This window comes from Populus alba, chromosome 1, assembly GCF_005239225.2.
Source record: "Populus alba chromosome 1, ASM523922v2, whole genome shotgun sequence".
NCBI lineage: Eukaryota > Viridiplantae > Streptophyta > Magnoliopsida > Malpighiales > Salicaceae > Populus > Populus alba.
The window spans coordinates 39026643-39047299 of NC_133284.1; the positions used below are offsets into that span (position 1 = coordinate 39026643).

General features: G+C 33.4%; 2 protein-coding genes across 2 annotated transcripts; one reads left to right on the forward strand and one right to left on the reverse strand.

The window, feature by feature from the left end:
* Window positions 1-675: 675 nt before the first annotated feature.
* LOC118036907 (alpha-mannosidase 2) lies at window positions 676-5833 on the reverse strand. Its single transcript, XM_035042767.2, has 4 exons — window positions 5037-5833; window positions 4800-4949; window positions 4642-4674; window positions 676-3828 (listed from the first exon to the last, which is right to left on the reverse strand). Exons 1-4 carry the CDS (start codon window positions 5640-5642, stop codon window positions 1090-1092), a joined length of 3528 nt encoding a protein of 1175 aa, XP_034898658.1. The 5' UTR covers window positions 5643-5833; the 3' UTR covers window positions 676-1089.
* Window positions 5834-6682: 849 nt separating this feature from the next.
* On the forward strand, window positions 6683-9784 carry LOC118036908 (uncharacterized). The gene is made up of 4 exons (XM_035042768.2): window positions 6683-7164; window positions 7669-7722; window positions 9022-9081; window positions 9482-9784. The coding sequence occupies exons 1-4, from the start codon at window positions 6856-6858 to the stop codon at window positions 9608-9610; spliced, it is 552 nt and encodes a 183-aa protein (XP_034898659.1). The 5' UTR covers window positions 6683-6855; the 3' UTR covers window positions 9611-9784.
* Window positions 9785-20657: the final 10873 nt, after the last annotated feature.

Sequence of the window (20657 nt, forward strand, 5' to 3'; positions counted from 1 at the left end):
ATATCTGCTTGCAATCATCACTACCCTGAATGGGATGATAGATTACACATAATTCCTAAAGGGATAAAAAGTTTCAGATTTAAAGCAATTTTCAAGGGAAGGTAACCTATAAATAAAAGAGTACATTGTCAAATCTACTAATCACCAACCAACCCTTTTATAAAACCGAGGTTATTTGCTTGATCATTGACCAAAATAGAGGGAGCAGCCACCGGCTACTGCCTTGCTAGCGCATCGCGAAGCAGCAGCATTGGATGCTAACACCAACGGCGGTGGTGCTAGCGTTGTTGGCATGCTTGACCTGTTGCGCGCGTAGGGCCAAGCCGGCAGTAGTGGTTTGAGCAACAACAAAGGGCTGTTACCCTACAATGGCTACTGGAGCCTAGCGCAAGGTTGTTGCATTCCATTGTAGCCGGTGTAACAGCAATCTTAGGAGGGTGTCCACCACCAGTAGTAAACAAGAAGATGTGGTAGAATTACGGTTCTTTTCCTTGAGCAAATTTTAGGGTTTTAATACAAGTTTGAATTATGATTCTACTGCTGAAACATGTTTTTAATTAAAAAAAAATTGAAGGCACAGGCAATGATGAAAAAAAGCTTGTATGTTGAATCGTTGATGGAGCTTCCTCTTAGAAGAAAAGGCATCACACTAACAATAAAACCAAGGCCACAGCGTATACAGAAAAACACTAATTTATTTCATCACTGTTTGCCTTCGTTCTGGAAGAGACAAATGATGATCTCTTAAACAGGTCACTTGCAAAATTTTCTTTCATCTAATTAATGTAGGAATCCTCCACCAAAAATAGAAAACAAAAATACTGCATCGAAACCTTCCTTACAAAATTATAGCTTAACTTACACCACTCCATTTGATCGTTCGGATGCTCATGCCACTGCTACGCACAGGGACCTGATTCCAATACAGCCTTGACGATCAGATATTTCACGGGATAGCAACGTATAAATGGTTGCTCGTGAAGTTGGATCATGTTCGGTGGGGTAGAAAAAAAGTTGTTCTGTTTTGCCACTGACACACATATGATCAACACACCAGAAAAGACATTGTAGTCGCATCAAGTTCTGCATTTACTGGTGTGGTCGCAGTACCAACTTGTATGCCTGTATTTCCATGGGAGAGATGACTACATGTCCCTCTTGACCCACATCCGCAACCTGATCCATATATCCAAGCATCTCTATGTCTTCATGCAAAAGATTCAACGAAGTTGCCTTTGCTTTCAACACCTCGAGCCCCTTGAACATGTTGAAAAGATTTAGAGGTTCATTAGCAACAGTGGTACACTGGGATCTACCCTTTCGACAGTATGAAGTATCCCAATGTCTCCTCTGTAAGATCAGGACAAACCTAGGATCTTCAATCAGCTGCTGAGAATATTTTGATGGCCGGGGAACTTTAAAATTCACGATATGCAAGTCACAGGGCAAGGGAGCAGCCAAAGGTGAGAAGGATCTTGGAGGTGGTTTCACAGATAACTCCTGGGGATTCTTCGCTACAAATGCATGCAATGGATAATTCAAGTGAGCACCAACCAAGTGAGAGAGGAGAGAAGGGCTGAGGGGAAGAGGATTGGAAACAGGATCTGAAGTGGAAGAAATGTTAGACTCAAAAAGAATGTGAAAGATCACATTCATTGGACGATTATCCATCACTCCTTGCCCAAGACCACGCCCATCATCTCTTAGCAAACGGCGGTCAAGCATAATCTCTAACCAACCATCTTTAAGGCTGGCCACACCCAGTGACTGTCTAGAATGGACAGAAAACCTCTTGCCATTGGATCCTAGCATGAATGCTAGAGAAGGCATAGGGTAGTAATTCCCCTGCAGGGGTATCTTATCATAAGTCTCTCTCCTGCTCATCTGGAAGCCATTTAAATCAGAAAAGAAAATCCTTTTATTATCGAGATCTGTCTTGTATCTAACTATCAATTCCCTGTCATTAAAATCTTGGCCAAGAAGCTCAACATGGTATTCTTTCTCGATAAGCAATTCCCTCATAGTACTATCTCCATTATAAATTCGAGTGCTATGGGAGATGGGGTTTTTTTCCCATGTCGTTTTAGGATAAGAATACACTTCCTGAACCAATAGACCCTCAAATATCACCATGTGCCCACCAGCCTCTATGATAGGTTGAGCATGACCATTGGGTTTGAATAGGTAGGCCCCACTTCCCCGACTAGAGTACATTCCTATTTCTTCACCCACAGCATTCATGGAACCATCAGTATTAGTTACTTTCTGCAACAAACCATGCTTGACATCAAAGGTGAGAGTTTGATGTTGATTCTGAATTTCAGCCACACCACCTTCTATTTCGGAGCAAGCATACGGAGCAGGGCAAGAAAATGAATTGGACATCGAGAAGTATTTTAGTTTTGCTGGTTTTGCCTTTTCACATCCCTCAAAACCATTAGCAACATAATATGTTTGCAATCCCATGGCAGGAACAGAAGCTTTCCAATGGAGACGATGCCTCCCAGTAAAAATCTTGCTTTTATCATGCTGCAATTCAGGGGACACTTGGCTTGGGACACAAGTCCAGTTTGAATCCAAAACAGTAACATCAGGCCTTTTAACAATGACCATCACAACCTCTTCTCTAGTTTGCTCCAAGGGATTAAAAAGCACAACAGATTGTGAAGTTCCTTCACGAGCATTGATTGCCTTAAGCACTGGTTGAACATCATATTTAGATCTCACCTGTTCTGACTCAAACTGGGATGGACTATGATCAGACTTTTCATGGTGAACACCAAGGAGTACTTCAATTGATTTGGACATGAAAATTTGCAAGTCCTGTAAAGAAGTGTGCATCCGAATTCCGTAATCCTGAACAACATGATCCTTAGCTGTGCCAGTTACCCCATCATGATGCTGGAAAAGAGCTAAATTCCTCCTCGCAGCAGTCATCTTGTAGGCAAACCCTGTGGCCAATTTTTCACATTGTGCTCTCTGGCAATAACCATGCAACAAAGCCATCATTATTTCTGCAGCACGAAGTGTTTGCTCTAGTACCCGATCAACAGCCTTAAAGAAAGGCCTTGAGATGTAATAGCCACTCCAATAGTCCTGTTGCCTATCAGCATAAGTAAAGAAGTCACCTGATAGAGATGGAAAACCCCCAATCAGACCAGAGCCAACCTCTCCAGGAAGAGAATAATTTATCCTGTCAGCCTCTTCACGAAGAGTTCGGAAGTAATCATCCAAAGTACCAAATTTTGCCTCTGCATTTAAACTGGGATTGGAGTTGATGTAATCAAATAACATTTGGTAATTCCGAAACTGAGCCTCTGCTTCATCAATACTGATGTAACGGAAATCATCACCAAGAGGAACAAGGAGGGTATTAGTCCGGTACAGAGTTGATTTCTTCCTGTATTGATCCAGTAGCTTTAGTGCTCTCTCCTGAACATTTTCCTGGTTGATTTCCACTGGATGTTTGCCCCATGGACACAGTTCATAATTAAAGCCAGGCATTCGAGCAAAATCAAATTCACAACAAATAGCAGGCTCTGGTCCACAAGTATGAGGAATATCATAGGAATAGAAGGGCATCATGTGTGTAAAAATATCAGTGCTTTCCTCAGCATCCCAGCTCTGACGCCATGTGTATTCTAAATTCTTTTTCAAAGCAAGTTCCTTCTTCAGCTCATAATGGGTTCTTTGAATAAGCATGTTCTCGAAACCCATACGACGAAGCAGATATGCCATGGTGGGAGAGTAACCAAATGGATCTATAGCCCATGAATTCTTAGGAACAACCCCGATTGTGTCCTTCAACCACATATTCCCTTCTGTAATCTGAAACATAAATTCCAAAAAGCTTAATTCAGATAATTACCACTGGAAAAAATAAAATCCTAGGCATAATTTTCATCACCCAACAATGCTTCTGTTTACCAATATCAGATTGTGAGTAAAACCAAATGCACCAGGTCACTAACTGAGAAAGTAGATTATACCATGCCTAATATTATATCTTATAGTGAACAAAAACAAAACAATCTAAGAGATTGCATCAAGGAAAATTGACTGCACACCAGGAACAACTAAAAAAGGCAAGCTTGAATCTACTCACTAGCTCAGCATTGATCTCCCATTTGTCTGTGTGTGTGATTTAAAAATAAAAACCAAATTTTTGCATTCAGGAACTCCTAGAAATGGTAAGCTTGAAAATACTCTTCAGTTTAGCATTGATCTTCCATTTGTGTGTGCGAGCATGTCACTTGGAAAATACAAGCTAATTTTGAGTTCCTCCACATCACACTACCTAGCCATATTAGCAAATACAAGACACAACTGATGCATTATTTTTCCATTCTAGGGATAGAAAAATGATTTATTTTTCTCCTGAAAAAGATCGAACGTAGGACCAAAACAAACCCTCTACATTTTCCCACTATACGCTGTGGGAAGATGGATTGTAAACTGTACACATCGCTTTCAACTTGTCAACTTCAACAAAAAAAAAAGGACATGCTTAAACAGCAGTTGAATACAGAGATAAGAATCCAAAGTTCAATCATAGTTGTTTAACAAATTCTGAACACATAATTCATTAATGTAACCACGCAAATGCATATAAGTAAAGGAGGAGCACTTCGAAGTATATACCTGCTCGATTATGGCAAAGTAATGCGAATTAGCCTGCATCAAGAGAGAGAGACTTCATCAGTGATATAAAAAGCACTAGGCAGCAGATGCATGGGTATCTATGGAAGTCGAATGATTTGTATATTTTGATAAGCTCATCAACATCAACATTAACATACCTCATCATTCATTACCCAACCGCCCCCAACAATTTCCAACTGTCCTGCCTTGACTAAATTGGTAAACAATTCTCTTTTTTCCACTGATGCATCCCTCCACCATCTCTCCAAATAAGACATCTCTTCCCATATGAATTTCCGACGAGGATCCTACAAATCGAATAAAACCCGAATGAATTTTACAAGAACAAAAGTAACAAACACAAAATGAACTTTTTTTATTATCATTATTATTACCTTAGAAAGTGTGTGGACAATTGTATCAAGTATATGCCTAGATTGCAAGTCATAATACTCCTCCACAGTAAGCTTCCAGCCTGGATCATTATGCGAATGAGGTACCACAAAAACCTTCAATTTCTCACTATTCCATTCATCCCCTTTATAGCTCACTTTCCAACCTTGCTTCCACGGCCCACCATCCTCATCCAAGAACTGGATCCTATCATACAAACCCTTTGTGGTTATATCCACAGTAGCCCCACCAGCTCCATCTTCCTTCATGTTGAAGTTATTGCTGCTGTTTCTGTTGCTGTTGTCATTCTGGGGTGGCTTTCTATTCCGGACCCTGTAATAAGAAGGAGGCTTGGATTTAAAAGGAGAGGAGAGGAGGGGTTTTGGGATGCCAAAGAGGAGGATGGTAATCAAAAGGAAGCAGAGAGAGATTGAAAGAGCGATGGTGAAGAAGTTTGTGAAGATGAAGTTAATCAGAGCAGTCCTTTTGCGTGACTTTCTTGATGGGTGTTTTGATCTAACCGGAGTGGGAGAGATGGTGGGGAGAAGTGAGCTGGGCCACACGTTGCCACGGCGGGCGTTGCCCCCAATGTAAGAGGAGAAAGGCATCGTCTCCTCTCTGCTCTATTGCTGGATATGCTTGTTATTTTTTTTTCAAATGGAAAAGATCATGGGAGGCATCGTCGCCGCCGACATCCGCCTATGGTTGCCTTGATATAATTGAAAATTATTTTTTCTCTCTCAGTGGAGTCTTCCTTCCAAGTCAAGAGATGAATTTTGGTTCCCTGTTTTTTTTTTTTTTTTCTCCTTCAATTTTACTCGTATTAATTCGCAAATATTTTATTTATATTTTATACCCCTATTTTTTGAAATTTTCAAATGTAGTACATAAAAAATTCCAATTTTGCAGCCTAATTGTTTTATGTAGTTTTGGACAGTCCGATTATTTTTTAACACAGAACAGTGAATGCGTGTCTTGTTAACGTATTTTGGATATCGTGAAAAAAAAATTATCAGCCAAAAGATTAATATGTTTATTTAATCAAATAAATTAGAACTTAGCCAATAAATACTAAAATAAATTCTTAGTGCTATGCCATGGGAAGAAAAAAAAAGCGCCAATTTTGTAGATGCATTTTATTGTATTGTGAATTTTTTTAATTGAAAAATATAAAGATTTTATTTAAATTTAATAAAATAAATATAAAAATCTAAGAAGTGATAAGTTGAGAAAAATTTGTTAATGGTAATTAAATATTAAAATAAAAAAAATTAATATCTTTCATAAAAAAAATTTAATAAGCATGGAAATATTTGACCTGATTTTTTTTTAATTCATATGTTTTTTTTTTGTTTTTTTTTATCTTAGAGGTTATTTTTAATCAAAAAAATATTTTTATTTTTATAAATACATCATAAAAATATAGTTCATTTATATCAAATATAAAAGAAAAAAATAAAGATAAATTACAATAACTTCTTTGGTACATTATAAAACTAAAAAAAAATATAAGAATAATTGCTATTTAAAAAAGATAGATTAAATAATTTTTAAAAAATTAGACAGTTGTAGAATAAAATAAAAATTAAACCCTATATTAATAACAAGGCGACAAAAGATTATAAGTTATAGGGGTAGAATAAACCTTATCAAAAGAAACAGATTGAGAGCTTTTCTCTTTCCTAAGCTGCTGAGATTTGGAAATGGATAGGCTGTGAGAGTTGAAACATAAAAACCAAGGACAGGACCTCTTTAGCCATAGCAACAGCAACAGCAACAGCAGCCTCTCTGCCTCTCTTTATCTCTTATCTAAATTACAAAATGACTACTACGGTCTCAACTTTCTCAGCTCTACACTCAGTTTGCACTCCCCACGCCACCAGAACTCCATCTCCTCCTTTAACCCGTCGTATCACAACCCGTTTCCATGGATTTCCCATTTCTTTCAAGCACTTGGCACTGAAAAGGGCCAGTGATTTCTATTCCCATGGGCTTAGAAGATTAAGGTCACTTGAAGAGGAGACTCAAATCCCAGAAGAAGAAGACCAACAAGATGTACCAGAACAATCTGAACAACAGACTGTGTCTGTCCCTGTCTCTCCCTCTGACACTCTCACCATGTATTTCCAGGTAATCTTGCTTCTCTTTCTGTTATTTTAGTGTTTTTTTCTCTCGATTCTTTCATCGTTTCATTTATACACGTAGATAAATGTATTAGGAACCCATTAGAAATATTCATTTTGACTGGCAAGTTTATACACCTTATGAAAGTTTTGTTCTTTCCTGCAAATTCAACGAAACAAATAGTGTGGCTGTGTTTTCTTTTTTCTAATTAAAGCTGTTTAACCACACAAGGTGTCCTTAGGCAGAGTAAGTTACAGTGTGATCTATGCAATGCAATGGAGATCAGACAGGGAATGCAATGGATGCTTCCTCCTTATTTTGCATTTTCTTTTGTCAGTGCTAGGTTTTGAAATGAGTTACGGGATGGGTTTTAATCAATTATTTCCCATGTTTCTTGAAATATAGTGGGGGCTCCCTTTATTACTATTCCATTTGTATTTATCTTTAGGATTATTTATACCTTACCTGCATCACGCAATTAATGACATGATTGATTTTCCATATCTCAAGGCAGAGGGAACAATGAATGAAACGGCCATTCCTAAAGTGACTACGGCCTTAGAGGTACACATGGTTTCCTCCTTCCACTTTTTTTTTCCCTGTTGCTGATTTCGGTTTGATGTGAGACGATCAATTTGTTTACAATGCAAATATGCTATTTTAGTTCATCTACAGAATGAAAGTCATTTGCCATCATTTGCAAGGATGAAATAAAAGCACTGGTTCTTTCCTCTATTTATAACTGTATTTGCACGTGGTTCTTGATGAAGTTTTATGCGTTAAGGTGATTAAGGTGATATGAAGATTGTTGAGGGTTGTTGGTAGGGAAGGAATTGTTTATATCCAACAGAATGATTCAACTTATCAGAAATACTGGTAAGTGGCTCATAAAAAAATATACTAATTGAATGTATCGTGCCAATTATTGGCATTTTAAATGTGGTAGTTGAAATCCTGGGTTTGTGAAATTGGCTTGTTGATAGATCAAAGGACAAACATTGGCAGTCCGTGTATATAGGAAATGATGTAAGCAGAAGAGAAAAAAATGTTGAGTTTTCCTCTTACACTTGAACTTATGTAAGAACTTTATCTGTGTTCTCTTTCTGTTGGGGTTGTATATGATGGCAGTTTGAAGCTGGCCACCAAAGAACAACGAGAAGGAGAGGGTAAAGATTGATCTTGTGTGAAGCTTAAATTGTTTGAAAGAAGTGAGAAGCAAGTTTTTCAAATGAATCAATACCGAAATCCATTTTGGCACCAGCTAGTTTAGTTTGTAAACTCATTTAGCATTTGCCTCACTTAAACTGGAATTACAATCCAGCTCGCATTTGGTACGAGGGAATTAAGGAAGGGGTAAGGGATCCCTTTCTGAGTTTGGTTGTTGAAATACTATCCAAAACCAATGATATTATTGTACACGGGGGAGTTAAAAGCTGGCATTTGCATATTAGCTCATGAAAGGATTTAAAAGAAAACCAATGACAATTTCCTCCTTGAGTCTTGATTTTTTGCAACAAGTGACTGGTACTCTTTTTCTGTTGACATTTTATATGGTGGCGTCTACTAGAATTTCTAAAAATTGTCAAAAAGAATAAAAGTAAAAAAGATAAGGGGTGGTATGTGTAGATATGCTATTGTTAGCCTGTGTGAAGCTTGAATTATTATGAAATAGTAAGCAAATTATCAGTATGGACCCATCCATTTTCTCAAAGGCAAGTAGGTTTCTACAGTGATCATATCTGTTAGCTAGTTATATGATTAGCTTTCTGTGAATCAGGTTGAGATGTGTCAAATTATGGATGAGAGAGCACACTTATTGTCATGCTTGTTCTTAACTCTTTTCTTTTAACTTTTCTTGTTTAGGGAACTGAGGGTGTTACAGATTTAAAGGTTCGAGTCCTTGAGGGCATTGCAAGTGTCGAGGTGTGTGTGAACAGTGTTTTACATATCTTATGGTAGAAATTGCAGTGTATTTCAGATATTGGCATATTATTTATCTTTTGGTTAGAACTTTTGGGGCATCTGCCAGTGTTATGATTGCAATGGCTGCATCTGGAAAGATATTCACTCACATTCATTAATCTTGTGGACCTTTTTCATGCGGAATCTTCTAAAGCAATCATCAAACTTTTTATTTTGGATCCCTTACATAAATGGAAGGTGTTTTTAATGCGTAATTGTTTACCAGATCTGTTTTGTGGGTTTTGTCTATTAATTGAATTGTACTTAAATTCTAGAATCAGTTTTGATATGTTAATAGTTATATCTGAAGCAGATAATGACTTTGATTTTGTTATGTTTTTTTGTCGTTACTTTTATTCAGTTGACGAAACAGACTACTGTTCAAGCTACAGGGGTGGCTTCTAGTTTGGTTGAGCTGGTACAGAGTTCAGGTTTCAAGCTACAAACGTTGAATCTGAGTTTTCAAGATGTGGAGGATGCCCTTGTTTAGGTCATGCAATTTACTTAAGCCAGACGGAAAGGGAAATTTGTATCTTCTGCAGACTCTTTAATTCTGCAAGCACCTTCTTGGGAATGACCTTTATTAGATTCATTTCGTTCGATTGTGCAGTGTTTAACAGAATAATCTTAATTGATTATGTTCAGATGGAGCAGTGTTTCTGCAGTTTATGGCCTCTTCCCTTCATCTACGTTTAAACGAAAAAACACACGCGTCCAGTGTACCACTACATTTTCTTAGTGAAATAACATGCAGTTTAAGGAAGTTCAATCAGCTCATGGCTGCCTTGTTTTCCTTGTGGGATTCATAGACTTCATGTACGTTTACAATTATAGAAACGTAGTATTTCAGAGTTGAAACGGTGGGCAGTGTTGTGTATGAGTGATGGCGTAGGAGAGCAAGAATGCAACAGGGAGAGCAGAGGAGGAGAAGCAGACAATCTTGATAGATGGTGAGAGCAGAGGAGGAGAAGCAGACAATCTTGATAGATGGTGATGTAGTGGGTGAAGACTTAAGCATAGGTAGAGGGTGGTATAACTAGGTGTTTTCGATGCTAAAGGATGGGGTGTGTCTGAACAGGGCATGATTTTAGTCTTGGGAGCACCACAATCTATAGGGAAAAGGGCAGGTGTGATGTTTAAGAGGAAGTGTGGTGGTAGAGAGAGTTATGGAGTCAATGGAATGGCAAAAGCGTGCGAGGGGGGGCAAGGCAAAATACACAGAATTAAGTGTATACATGCATGATATACACACAGAATTAAGTGCGTGCATGCATGATATTTTCTATGCCAAGTGTGTGTATCTTTTTATTATTATTAACGTGGGTGTTCGAGTTAGCTTGCGTATACCTCGACTAATTTCACGGGCTCTAAAGTTAACCATCATGTAAGTCTTCAGTGGCCTCGAGATTTGTGAGACTCAAACTGGTGACCTCTAAGAAGAAAAACTATGGCTTGACCAGTTGAGCTACATCCCTTAGGGTTAGCTCACATACATGAAAACAATATAAGAACATATATTTTCACTTAAATTATTATATTGTTTTGCATAGGTACGAGAATATACTCAAATGCATGGATCAAGGCTCTATAAGACAATAAGCACACAAGATTAACAAGATGTAAGTAGTAGGATCTATGGTTAATCTCTTGATCATTGAACACAGAAGGAGAATTGGTTTCATGGGTTCAGAGCAAAGCCTTGACATTATTAAAGTGCAACCATGGTCTCTCTTAACACATAACATTTATTTGTTTGTCCAATACTCCAAACTATATTTGAAAGGGAAAATATGGTCCCTCTAGATTAAGGGATTATTTTATTTTTAATATTTGTTTTTGTTTGATTAATAAGTTTAGAGTGGAGATAAAATTCTTGAGGAAAAATATTTTGCAAATGAAATTATATAGTTATAATTATGAGAATTTCTTATCAAAATTTTGTTTTTAAATGGTTATAATCGATATTTTATTAACACTAAATATTAATTAGAGCTATATATATATATAAAGAGTTGTTCTTATAAGTTAAGGCATGCGAAATACCTTAAAACTAACATGTAGGTGCTTATTGAGTAACATGTTCATTTAACTGATCCACATGAGGATTTTATATAGGAAATTCAATTGTGTTTATTAAAAAATTCACATGACAGTTGTGCAAGTGATCTTTAAACTTGGAATCATCAAGCTATTTAATATGGAGAATGTTTTTATCCTAACTATATATTACATTAATCATAGGTAATAAATAGGTAGATATTGAGGATAACATAGTTAAGAAACAACTTACAAACACAAAGGTTGATAGAGCATCCTCCTTCAAGCTTGTGATATGATGGATCTTCATCATCTAATCCCTGCATCAATAAAGAATTGCACCTGGATAGAATTATAGTGCCCTCATGTAGTACACAATACTACAACCTTTTCAAACACCATCATATTGGCCAACTATTAGTAGGTACAATGGTGTTTTTATACCTCTTGCACAACCTAATAATTTTTCTTTTTTAGGACTTGGTGGCATGATATCAAATGGTGACAACCATTTTGGCCAAAATCTAGTCAACAAGTGGTGGCTCCTTCTAAGTATGTCTTTTTATTGGAACTTATATCTATTTAATGCTGATTTAAGGGCTATCCCCAGCTAGAAATGAAAAATACAACTAACATAACTTATCATAATAATATTATGGTAGTCAACAATATCATACAAGCCATGACCGATTAACTCAATTAAATCCATAACAAGCTCAAACATAGTCAATCAAGCTCTCATTTTAGCTAGTTTCCTAAGGAAAAATCCTAGGATATACTTCAATAACAAGAACTATAATAAGAATGTCTGGAAATTCTCAACAATATCTTAGATATCACATGCCCACGCAATATGCACTAAAGCAAGCTCAACCTAATTTGGACATGATTTCTCATGAGATACCACTTACCCAACAAGTGTATAGTAACCTCATGGAAATTACATGGTTCAACCACCTTATTTACAACCAAATCAACCTATACTTGGGCAATTTAATGCCCATAGGCTAGCTTCCATCATGGCAATGATTAACATGTACTTGGATAATTTAATGCCCCATAAGCTGATTTCCTATAGATAATCTCAATCTTTATATATTATAAGGACATATTATTAATTAACCATTAAGAAAAAAAACTAATAAGGTTGAATTAGACCAACACTTAAGAGAAATGAGGTTAGATACTGAACATGCTACCAAACCTGAATATAATTATATATATCCTGAATGTATTAACAAGTTGCATAAAATTCCTAAAGGAATCAAGGTAGTTGACTTCAAATAATTTTTTTAAAAAGGATAATAAATCAAAAAAATAACATATTTTTAAGCTTATCGATTAGTGCACGACACTATTGTCAATCTTTTCATAAAACAAGGGTTATTTGTTTTGACACCAATGAAAATTGCCTTTCATTGGTTTTCTACACTGTAACCAAACTCCATTAATAGTTAGGAAGAAATGGAGGCTTATTTTCATAAGAATTTTACAAAATTAAACTAGATGTAACATTGGCTGACTTGATTAGGATAATCTAAGATCCAGGGGAGTCCATAAAAAGATATGCTTTCATTCAGGATTTTGAAAATCAAATGCATTGCATCCATAACAAAGTATAAGTGCATTAAGTTAAATTTAGAAAGGATATGGTGGAAAATCAAAAAGCAATATATAGAAATCAAGTATTCAAATATCTATATCCTTATATATGACACTTATCAATATGAAAAGATGTTGGGTAAATGATCATATAAGATGCCATTTAAAGAAACATAACCAGTTTGTTACTTAAACAAGGTCACAATAACCCATTCAATGACCAATTTAAACTCCAGTAAGGAGTTTAAAGAAGTTTAACAGCAACTAATAACATTTACATAGCTTAAAGAGGGAAAATCATTTGAGATTGCTACATTAAAAAAAACATAAAAAAAACTAACGAGCCTATTGGTAAAGAAATAAAAGTGATCAAAGTGACAAATAAAATTAAAAATACTCATTTAACATCAAGAAAGTCAAAGGGACATATGACCAATTGATATAGAGATGACAAATCAAACTCTTGAGAAATCATACAATGCCCACAACTAAACAAACAAAAGAAAAGAAATATTGTAAGTGGCATCACTAATAGTCATATGTTACTAACAATTGTGTCATCTTTAATAATCAAATTTAGAAGGTTTTGAAAGGTGATTGTATTCGATTTTTGGAAAAGAAAATGAAGGTGGATGATAACTCATTTCTTAAGGTAACTATAATAGTACTTGCTTCTAAAAAAATGAGATCTTGATAAAGGATAAATATAACAAACCATGTTTGATCAACCAAAACAAAGGCTGGAGTTTGACACTATTACTATTATAATAGGAGGTAAATTGAACATTAGTAAGGCAAAAAAAAAAATGAACAAGAAAATCATAAAAAAAAAAAAAACTTTGTGTGAAGTATACAAGTTCCCCACTTATTATATAATTCTACCTAAAAAGAAGACTTTTAAGGAAAAGTTGAAAAATTGAGTAATGAAGATTTAACACTTTTAGGCCTAAAAGTCTTATTGAAAATAAATGGCATAAACATTAACCATAACAAAAGTCATCCAAACTGAATGATGAGGATGGCAAATTAGGTAGCAATTACTAGCATCTCATGTATGTGGAAAGAAGGAGGTAATATGGATAACTAACCAAAATCCAATTAATAAGGATGCAACATCGAACAAACAGGTAAGGAAGGATGTTTTAGGTTAGACCATACTAAAAAAACTTTTTTTAAGATTAGATAAGACTAGTTCTTTGGTTAATAATCAATAGTGACAAGAACCTACCAAATTACTAACATGTGGTGTTAAAGATCATCAATGCACATGATTAATGTTAAACAAGATTTAGCCTAATCTTTCTCTAGAATAGCTAATAATACCATGCAATAATCGATTTATACTAAAGACTGACTAATTCTATAAAAAACAAACCTTGAATGAAAGGGCGAGAACGAATATAATCCAATAGCTTAATAGTGGTTTGTGTGTGTGTGTGTCTATATATATATATATATATATATATATAATATATATATATATATATATATATATATATATAAACCATCAAAAAGATGTAAGAAAGTCTAAATAAAATGAATAATCACAAGTTAAAAAGGTGAAAGTAAAGTCTAATTATGCAAGTCAATATCAACCTAAAGCATAGATAGGATAAAGTTATCCAACGTTCTAAACCAATAACTAGAGAATAAAAAACAAATAAGCAATACAACAATAATTTAAAGCCATGTCATCTAAGCAACAAAATCATAAAATAGCCCTAATTGATCAAGATGAGTAAAAGGGAGATATTACTACCAGAAGAATCGAGAAGTCGCCCTAATTAAGAAAAAACACTACAACCTATTCTAAGAGGGTTAGCAACTAAATAATGCAACAAACTTAAAAATAATAGTATAGTCATATTAATTAAGACAAACCATCCTTCAAGAGTCTAAATTGGCTTCATCTTATTTCTTCATGAATGATGACATATAAATCAAGGGAAAAAACAACCTTATAGATGATGATGACGATGATGAAAAAACCCTTTTAGATAAAGATATAGTGGAAAAACAAACAAACAACTTTCTTAAAAAAAAGTGTTCCATATAAAAAAAGGAAAGTTAATGGTTTTGTAATTCTGATATGATAAATAAATGGTTAGGATGCAATAAAACAATAAAACAAGTTAAAAGGATATAACAAATCTTAGAATCTCTAATATCTCTATAATCAGGTATTTCACCATCCATAAAAGTATTTTGTACAGGTCCATTAACCCCGAAGCCTTTAGTGTCATCATCTTTATTATATATAAAATGGTGTTGTACTTAATTACAACCAACCTCAATCTCAACAACACACCACTATTAGCATCCACCTTAACCATCAATAACCTTATATGATTTGTGTTCTACTTCTTTAGGTGGTGCATTTGCATTTAATCCAACAAATACTTCTTTAATATGTTTTGAGCTATGAGTTTCTAAATTATACTCAACAAATACCTTTACAGTGGTCATCTCATAAACCCTCTGCATTTCTATCATTTTAATGACATGCTTATCATTTTTCAACAATAACACAAGTCCAAATACACTAGGTCTCATATAATAAATTGCATCTCTACAATGAACAAAGTGAGCTAACATCTTACAAATATTTTTCATATAAAAATTGATCAAATCAATATCTATATTTGTTACATTTTCAATTTTTATAACAATGTAATACCCCATTTTTCCTAATAATATGACCCCAAAAAGCAATTTGTATCTTTGCTATTATGTCATTATGTATCAAAATATTTCTTAGGAGATGATAACATAATAAGTGTGTGTATAAGAATTTTCACAATTAAATCTATCAATATATTTTTTATCAAATGGATGTGTGGACTCTTTAAACTATAACAATCAAGTGATATTTAAATTGTATGGTATGGAAATATTTTTAAGATGACAGTTATAAAAAGGATATTAAGTGATGATATGACAAATTAGTATGGCATGACACTAATGACAAGGAAAAATAATTAAAAAAGGCTCAAGCTCCTCAGGTTAAACTGCATAACCCACAGGTTTGGTTATGAGATAAGAATAACCCAATAAAAAAAAAACATGATTAAAAAAAACCTATGCCGAATTATTAGATGGGAAAAAATAAGTCCAAAAAAATTGATTGCAACCCTTATTAGCCTATAAAACATGTGTCCCAAGCTATTTGATTGGAAGCACCAAATATGAAAAAACCATGAAGGTCAATTCTTAACATATCAAATATTTAAGGATGAAAAAAAAAAAATCAATCACACAAAAATAATAATTAAAAGCCAAAAAAAAAGTGTGGGCCCACCAGGGTTACCTCGGCAAACTCACGGGTCAGGTCATAAGATTGTGATAACTCTATAAAAAACCATAAAGCCTATTTTATTAAAAAAAAATCGAGTAATGAGATCAAAAAAGAAAATAAGTAAAAAAACACGATGTGAACTTGTGACCCATGTTATTTGATTTAAAGCACCAAACCTGGAAAAACCACGAGCCCAAATTTCAATAAATCAAACAACAAAGTCTGAGATTAAAGAAAAATCAATCACAAAAGAAAGATCCAAAAGAAAGAAAAAAAATAGCAAACTAAAATAATAGGGATCGAATATTAAAAAAATCAGAGGATGGATAATTTTGGATTAGAGGGCTAAATTGAAAAGAAAAATCAAATTAATTTTGCAAAAGAATTAAAGAATAAATCACAAAAAGAATGAGGATCAAATCCAAAAAAAAATAAAAATTTTAAATTTTGATTAAAGAATAAAATTAAAAATAATTAAAAGTTCATAAAACAGGCAGGAAAAAAAGAAGAAAAAGGACCTAATTTGAAATATCAAAAAATAAAGAATTTATATTCAAAGATGCAATTGAAAAATAATAAAATACTTACAAAAGAGTCAAGAGCACAAATTTAAAAATTTAAAAGAATGAGGACTAATACTCAAATATTCTTAACCAAGAAGACTACCCTGAGATTTTCAATGTCTAGTGTGAATCTTAAGGGAGGAGAAAGGAAGAAAAAAAACATCTCAAGTGAAAATTCATTTATCACTTCTTAACACATGTTGGTTGAGAAGGAAGAGGACATTGCAATCAATTAACTAACAAGGAAAAAGAAAATTTTTCCATCAGATAGCACTGCAACATCTTCAAAACTCCACTGGACCTTTCACGCGCCTCCACATGCGGTGAACATGCCTGATAGCAAGGTTGTCAAACTCGCGAGTTAACTCGTAAAATCGTCCGATTTTACGAGTTAACTTGTATATATCATGTAAAATCGAGTTAGAAACTCGAAAACCAGTAAACTCGGTCAAACTCGGTTAAACTCAGTCAACTCGGTCAACTTGGACCCAGTCTACGAGCTTGACAAACTCTTCAACTCTCTGTGTATTTGTTAGTTGCTGGAATACACCCGTTGATCTTTGTGTTCATCTCAAACTCGTCGCCATCGTCAGCCATGTACTCTGTTATAGATCCCTTGTTGTAGATTGATGATCCAGTGGTAGTAGTGGTAGGAATCCATCCCAGATGGTGATCCCCAGTTCCCCACTTCCTTGAACGGTGGATGCTAAGCCCATCGCCATCAAGATCAAGATTGTACCTTAAACTAAGAAACAAGAACTCCACTTTGCCATTTCTTGAAAAGGAATATACATAAACAAACTCTCTTTCTCGCTAGGTTTTCTTGAATTAATGGTTTTTGTGGGCTTCTTTTCTCTCTCCATCGGGATGATACTGTGTTGTGTGTGTAAATGAGCACATAAGGTTTCTCAACAGCTAAGGCTTACCGAGTTGAAGACTTGGGCAACTATTCATGATTCACATTGACATTGCGTTCTTTTTACCAAATTGCCATTTCTTTTCTTTTAAATCTAAGTTCTGCCACTAACTACAACATCAAAGTCATCACCAGTATTCAACTTTTTATCTATATTGACCGGGGGATGGGAGGCGGGTTTTTAATTAGTTTTTAAGTTTTAATTTATTAATTTTTAACCGTTTTAATGTACTAATATTAAAAATAAATATATATATTATTTTAATACATTTCAAAATTAAAAAGATTTTAAAAAATAAATTTATTATATTATTAAACAACAATTAAACCCCACACTAGGTTATTATTTACTACTTAACTAAAATTGTTAATATATAATTAGTTAAAGTATTTTACTTATGATTTTACGATCCGAGTTTACAATCCGAGTTTTTTTTTTATATATTTTTGTGTCGTGTTAAAAAAGCGTTTTTGACAACCTTGCCTGATAGGTTTGATTTTTTTAATTAAGATAAAGATCAATTTACCACTTTACCCATTTAGTTATAACAACAAAATCTAGAGAGGAAATACAAAAACACCACCTTAATAAAACCAAACTAATTATGAGATCGGGGTAATTTAGTATATCTAATTTGCTATGAATTTTCAATATTTGTTAATTACTATAAAGATAAATTTACCCCTCTATCCATCCGATTATATAAAAAAAAACCCATAAGAAAATACAAAAATTTCACAAAAAAGCTTAATTAATTTTGAAAATGAGGGCAATTTAATAAATTACTGTGAAAAAAATGAAATTTCAAAAAAGTCCCAAAAAACCATTCATCATGTTTTTTTTTCCTTTTAAGGGTAATGAAGGTATTTTATTGTTCAATAAAAAAAAAGATATTTGTACCCCCAATCAAAAAATAATGAAAAAAAAAGATATTTGTACCCCCAATCAAAAAAAAAAATGAAAAATGTATCACGTGAAAAAACTATTTTACTCTTAAGCTTATTTTTTCTTGGCTGATTTATTACTTTAATATTATAATCCACATTAAACTTTTTCTAGTACTACAGTAAATATCTGACATCCTATATCTTTATGACTAGACACATGACCCGCGCGATGCCGCGGGTCATTTTTATATATATAAAAATATAAAAAAAACAAAAATTTAAAAATCTTGGTTTTTTTTTTGCAAGGCCATACGCAAGAATCTTGGGTTTGGCTGCAACGCTTGACTTAAAAGTAATATTTATAATATTAATAATAAAATTAAACTTGCATGACTTAAGTTTAAGTGAGCCTGACTGCAACATCGGACTCAAGAATATTGGATGTGGGTCTGATTATAAGGTCGTGTCATAAAAGTGTGATAATTAAATGGACTAATTAAAAAAAAAAGAAAAAAAATCAACAGGAAGGAAAAAAACTAATGAAGAAAAAGAAAAAAATGAATTAATTGGGTTAACCCTTCAAACCAGGTTATCCCGTAAAACCTAGGATTCGCGTCATGAAAATTTGATAACTAAATAGAAAAAAAATGACAGGTTTACCCAGAATGATATAGGTTAACTCATCAAACCAAGTTAACCCGTCAAGCCTAGGATACGTGTCCTGAAGGTATGAAAGTCTGATAATTAAATAGAAAGAAAATTAATTTTAACAAACTAAACTAAATGAAAAAAATAACTCGTCAAATCAGGTCAACCCATTAAACCCGAGATCCGTATCATGAAAATCTGATAACTAAATAAAAAAAATTTAATATTAACAAACTAAATCAAAAAAAAAAATCATTAAAAAAAATAAAAAGAAAAAAACAGCTAATATTGTAGCAATCCATTTTTTTTTTTGAAAAAAGCTACAAAGCTAAGTTTTCAACCAGATCAATATCAAAAAAAAAATGACAAAGATTATTATTATTTTTAAAAAATTCAATTTTGGGTAAAATAAATGAAAACAAAACATGTAAAAAAAAGAAAACAAAAGCGGAAAAAAAAAAACACGTGGGAAAGCTACATTGTTTTAAAGAAATAAACAAAAAAAACTAAATTTTCAACCAGCTCAATAGTAAAAAAATAAAATCAACAAAAATAATTTTGAAAAAAAATATATGTAAAAATTGACAATTTTGGAAAAAAGAAAAACAAATAAAAAAAATAAAAAAAAAACATGTGGGGAAAGCTAAAGTTAGATTATTATTTAGCTCAACATTAAAAAAAATAAATTCGATAAATATAATTTTTTAAAAAAAAATATGTGGGGAAACACTGTAGCAAAAACAAAAACTATGTAGGGGAAACACTGTAGCAATCCATATTATTTAAAAAAAAACTATAAAGCTAAATTCTCGACCAACTTAATATAAAAAAAAATAAAGTCTACAAAGACCATTTTGAAAAAAAAAAGAATAAATAAATCATAAAAAAAAAAAAAACAGTGTATGATAATATTATAGCAATCCACAATATTTTAAAGAAAAAAAACTACATAGTTAAATTTTCAACGAGCTCAATATTTAAAAAAATTAGTAAAGTTAATTTTTGAAAAAAAAAATTAAAAAAAAAGCTACAGTGAAAAAAACTGCTACAGGAAAAAAAGGAAAAAAAAAAACCAAAGCTGCTACAGTGCCGCGGGTCATTTTTTTTGTATAAAAATTATATATAAAAAAAATTAATATTTAAAAGTGTTAGATCTTTCTGCAAAGCTATACCCAAGAATCTTGGGTTTAGCTGGAACACTTGACCTAAGAGTAATATTTATAATATTAATAATAACATTAAACTTGGATGACCCAAGTTTAAGTGGGGGTGGCTGCAATACCAGATTCAATAGTGGATGTACGTCTGGCTGCAAGGTCGTGTCATATAAGTGTGATAATAAAATAGATTGATTAGAAAGAAAAAAACAAAGAAAAAAAACCAACAGAAAAAAAAAACTAATGAAGAAAAAGAAAAAAAATATAAATTAACTGGATTAACCCGTCAAATCTTGAATTCGTATCATGAAAGTTTGATAACTAAATAAATAAAAAAATTAATAGGTTTACCTAAAGTTAACTGGGTTAACCCACCAAACCAAGTTAACCCGTCAAGCCAGGATACTTGTTATGAAAGTCTGATAATTAAA

Bases quoted from the DNA above. Each gene is read 5' to 3' on its own strand.
- LOC118036907 (XM_035042767.2), bottom strand. From the start codon at position 5,642: ATGCCTTTCTCCTCTTACATTGGGGGCAACGCCCGCCGTGGCAACGTG. The intron at 4,675-4,799 runs GTATGTTAATGT...CTCTTGATGCAG, and splicing joins GTTGGGTAATGAATGATGAG to GCTAATTCGCATTACTTTGC. The intron at 3,829-4,641 runs GTATATACTTCG...TTTATGTTTCAG, and splicing joins ACTTTGCCATAATCGAGCAG to ATTACAGAAGGGAATATGTG.
- LOC118036908 (XM_035042768.2), top strand. From the start codon at position 6,856: ATGACTACTACGGTCTCAACTTTCTCAGCTCTACACTCAGTTTGCACT. The intron at 7,723-9,021 runs GTACACATGGTT...TTTCTTGTTTAG, and splicing joins AAGTGACTACGGCCTTAGAG to GGAACTGAGGGTGTTACAGA. The intron at 9,082-9,481 runs GTGTGTGTGAAC...ACTTTTATTCAG, and splicing joins AGGGCATTGCAAGTGTCGAG to TTGACGAAACAGACTACTGT.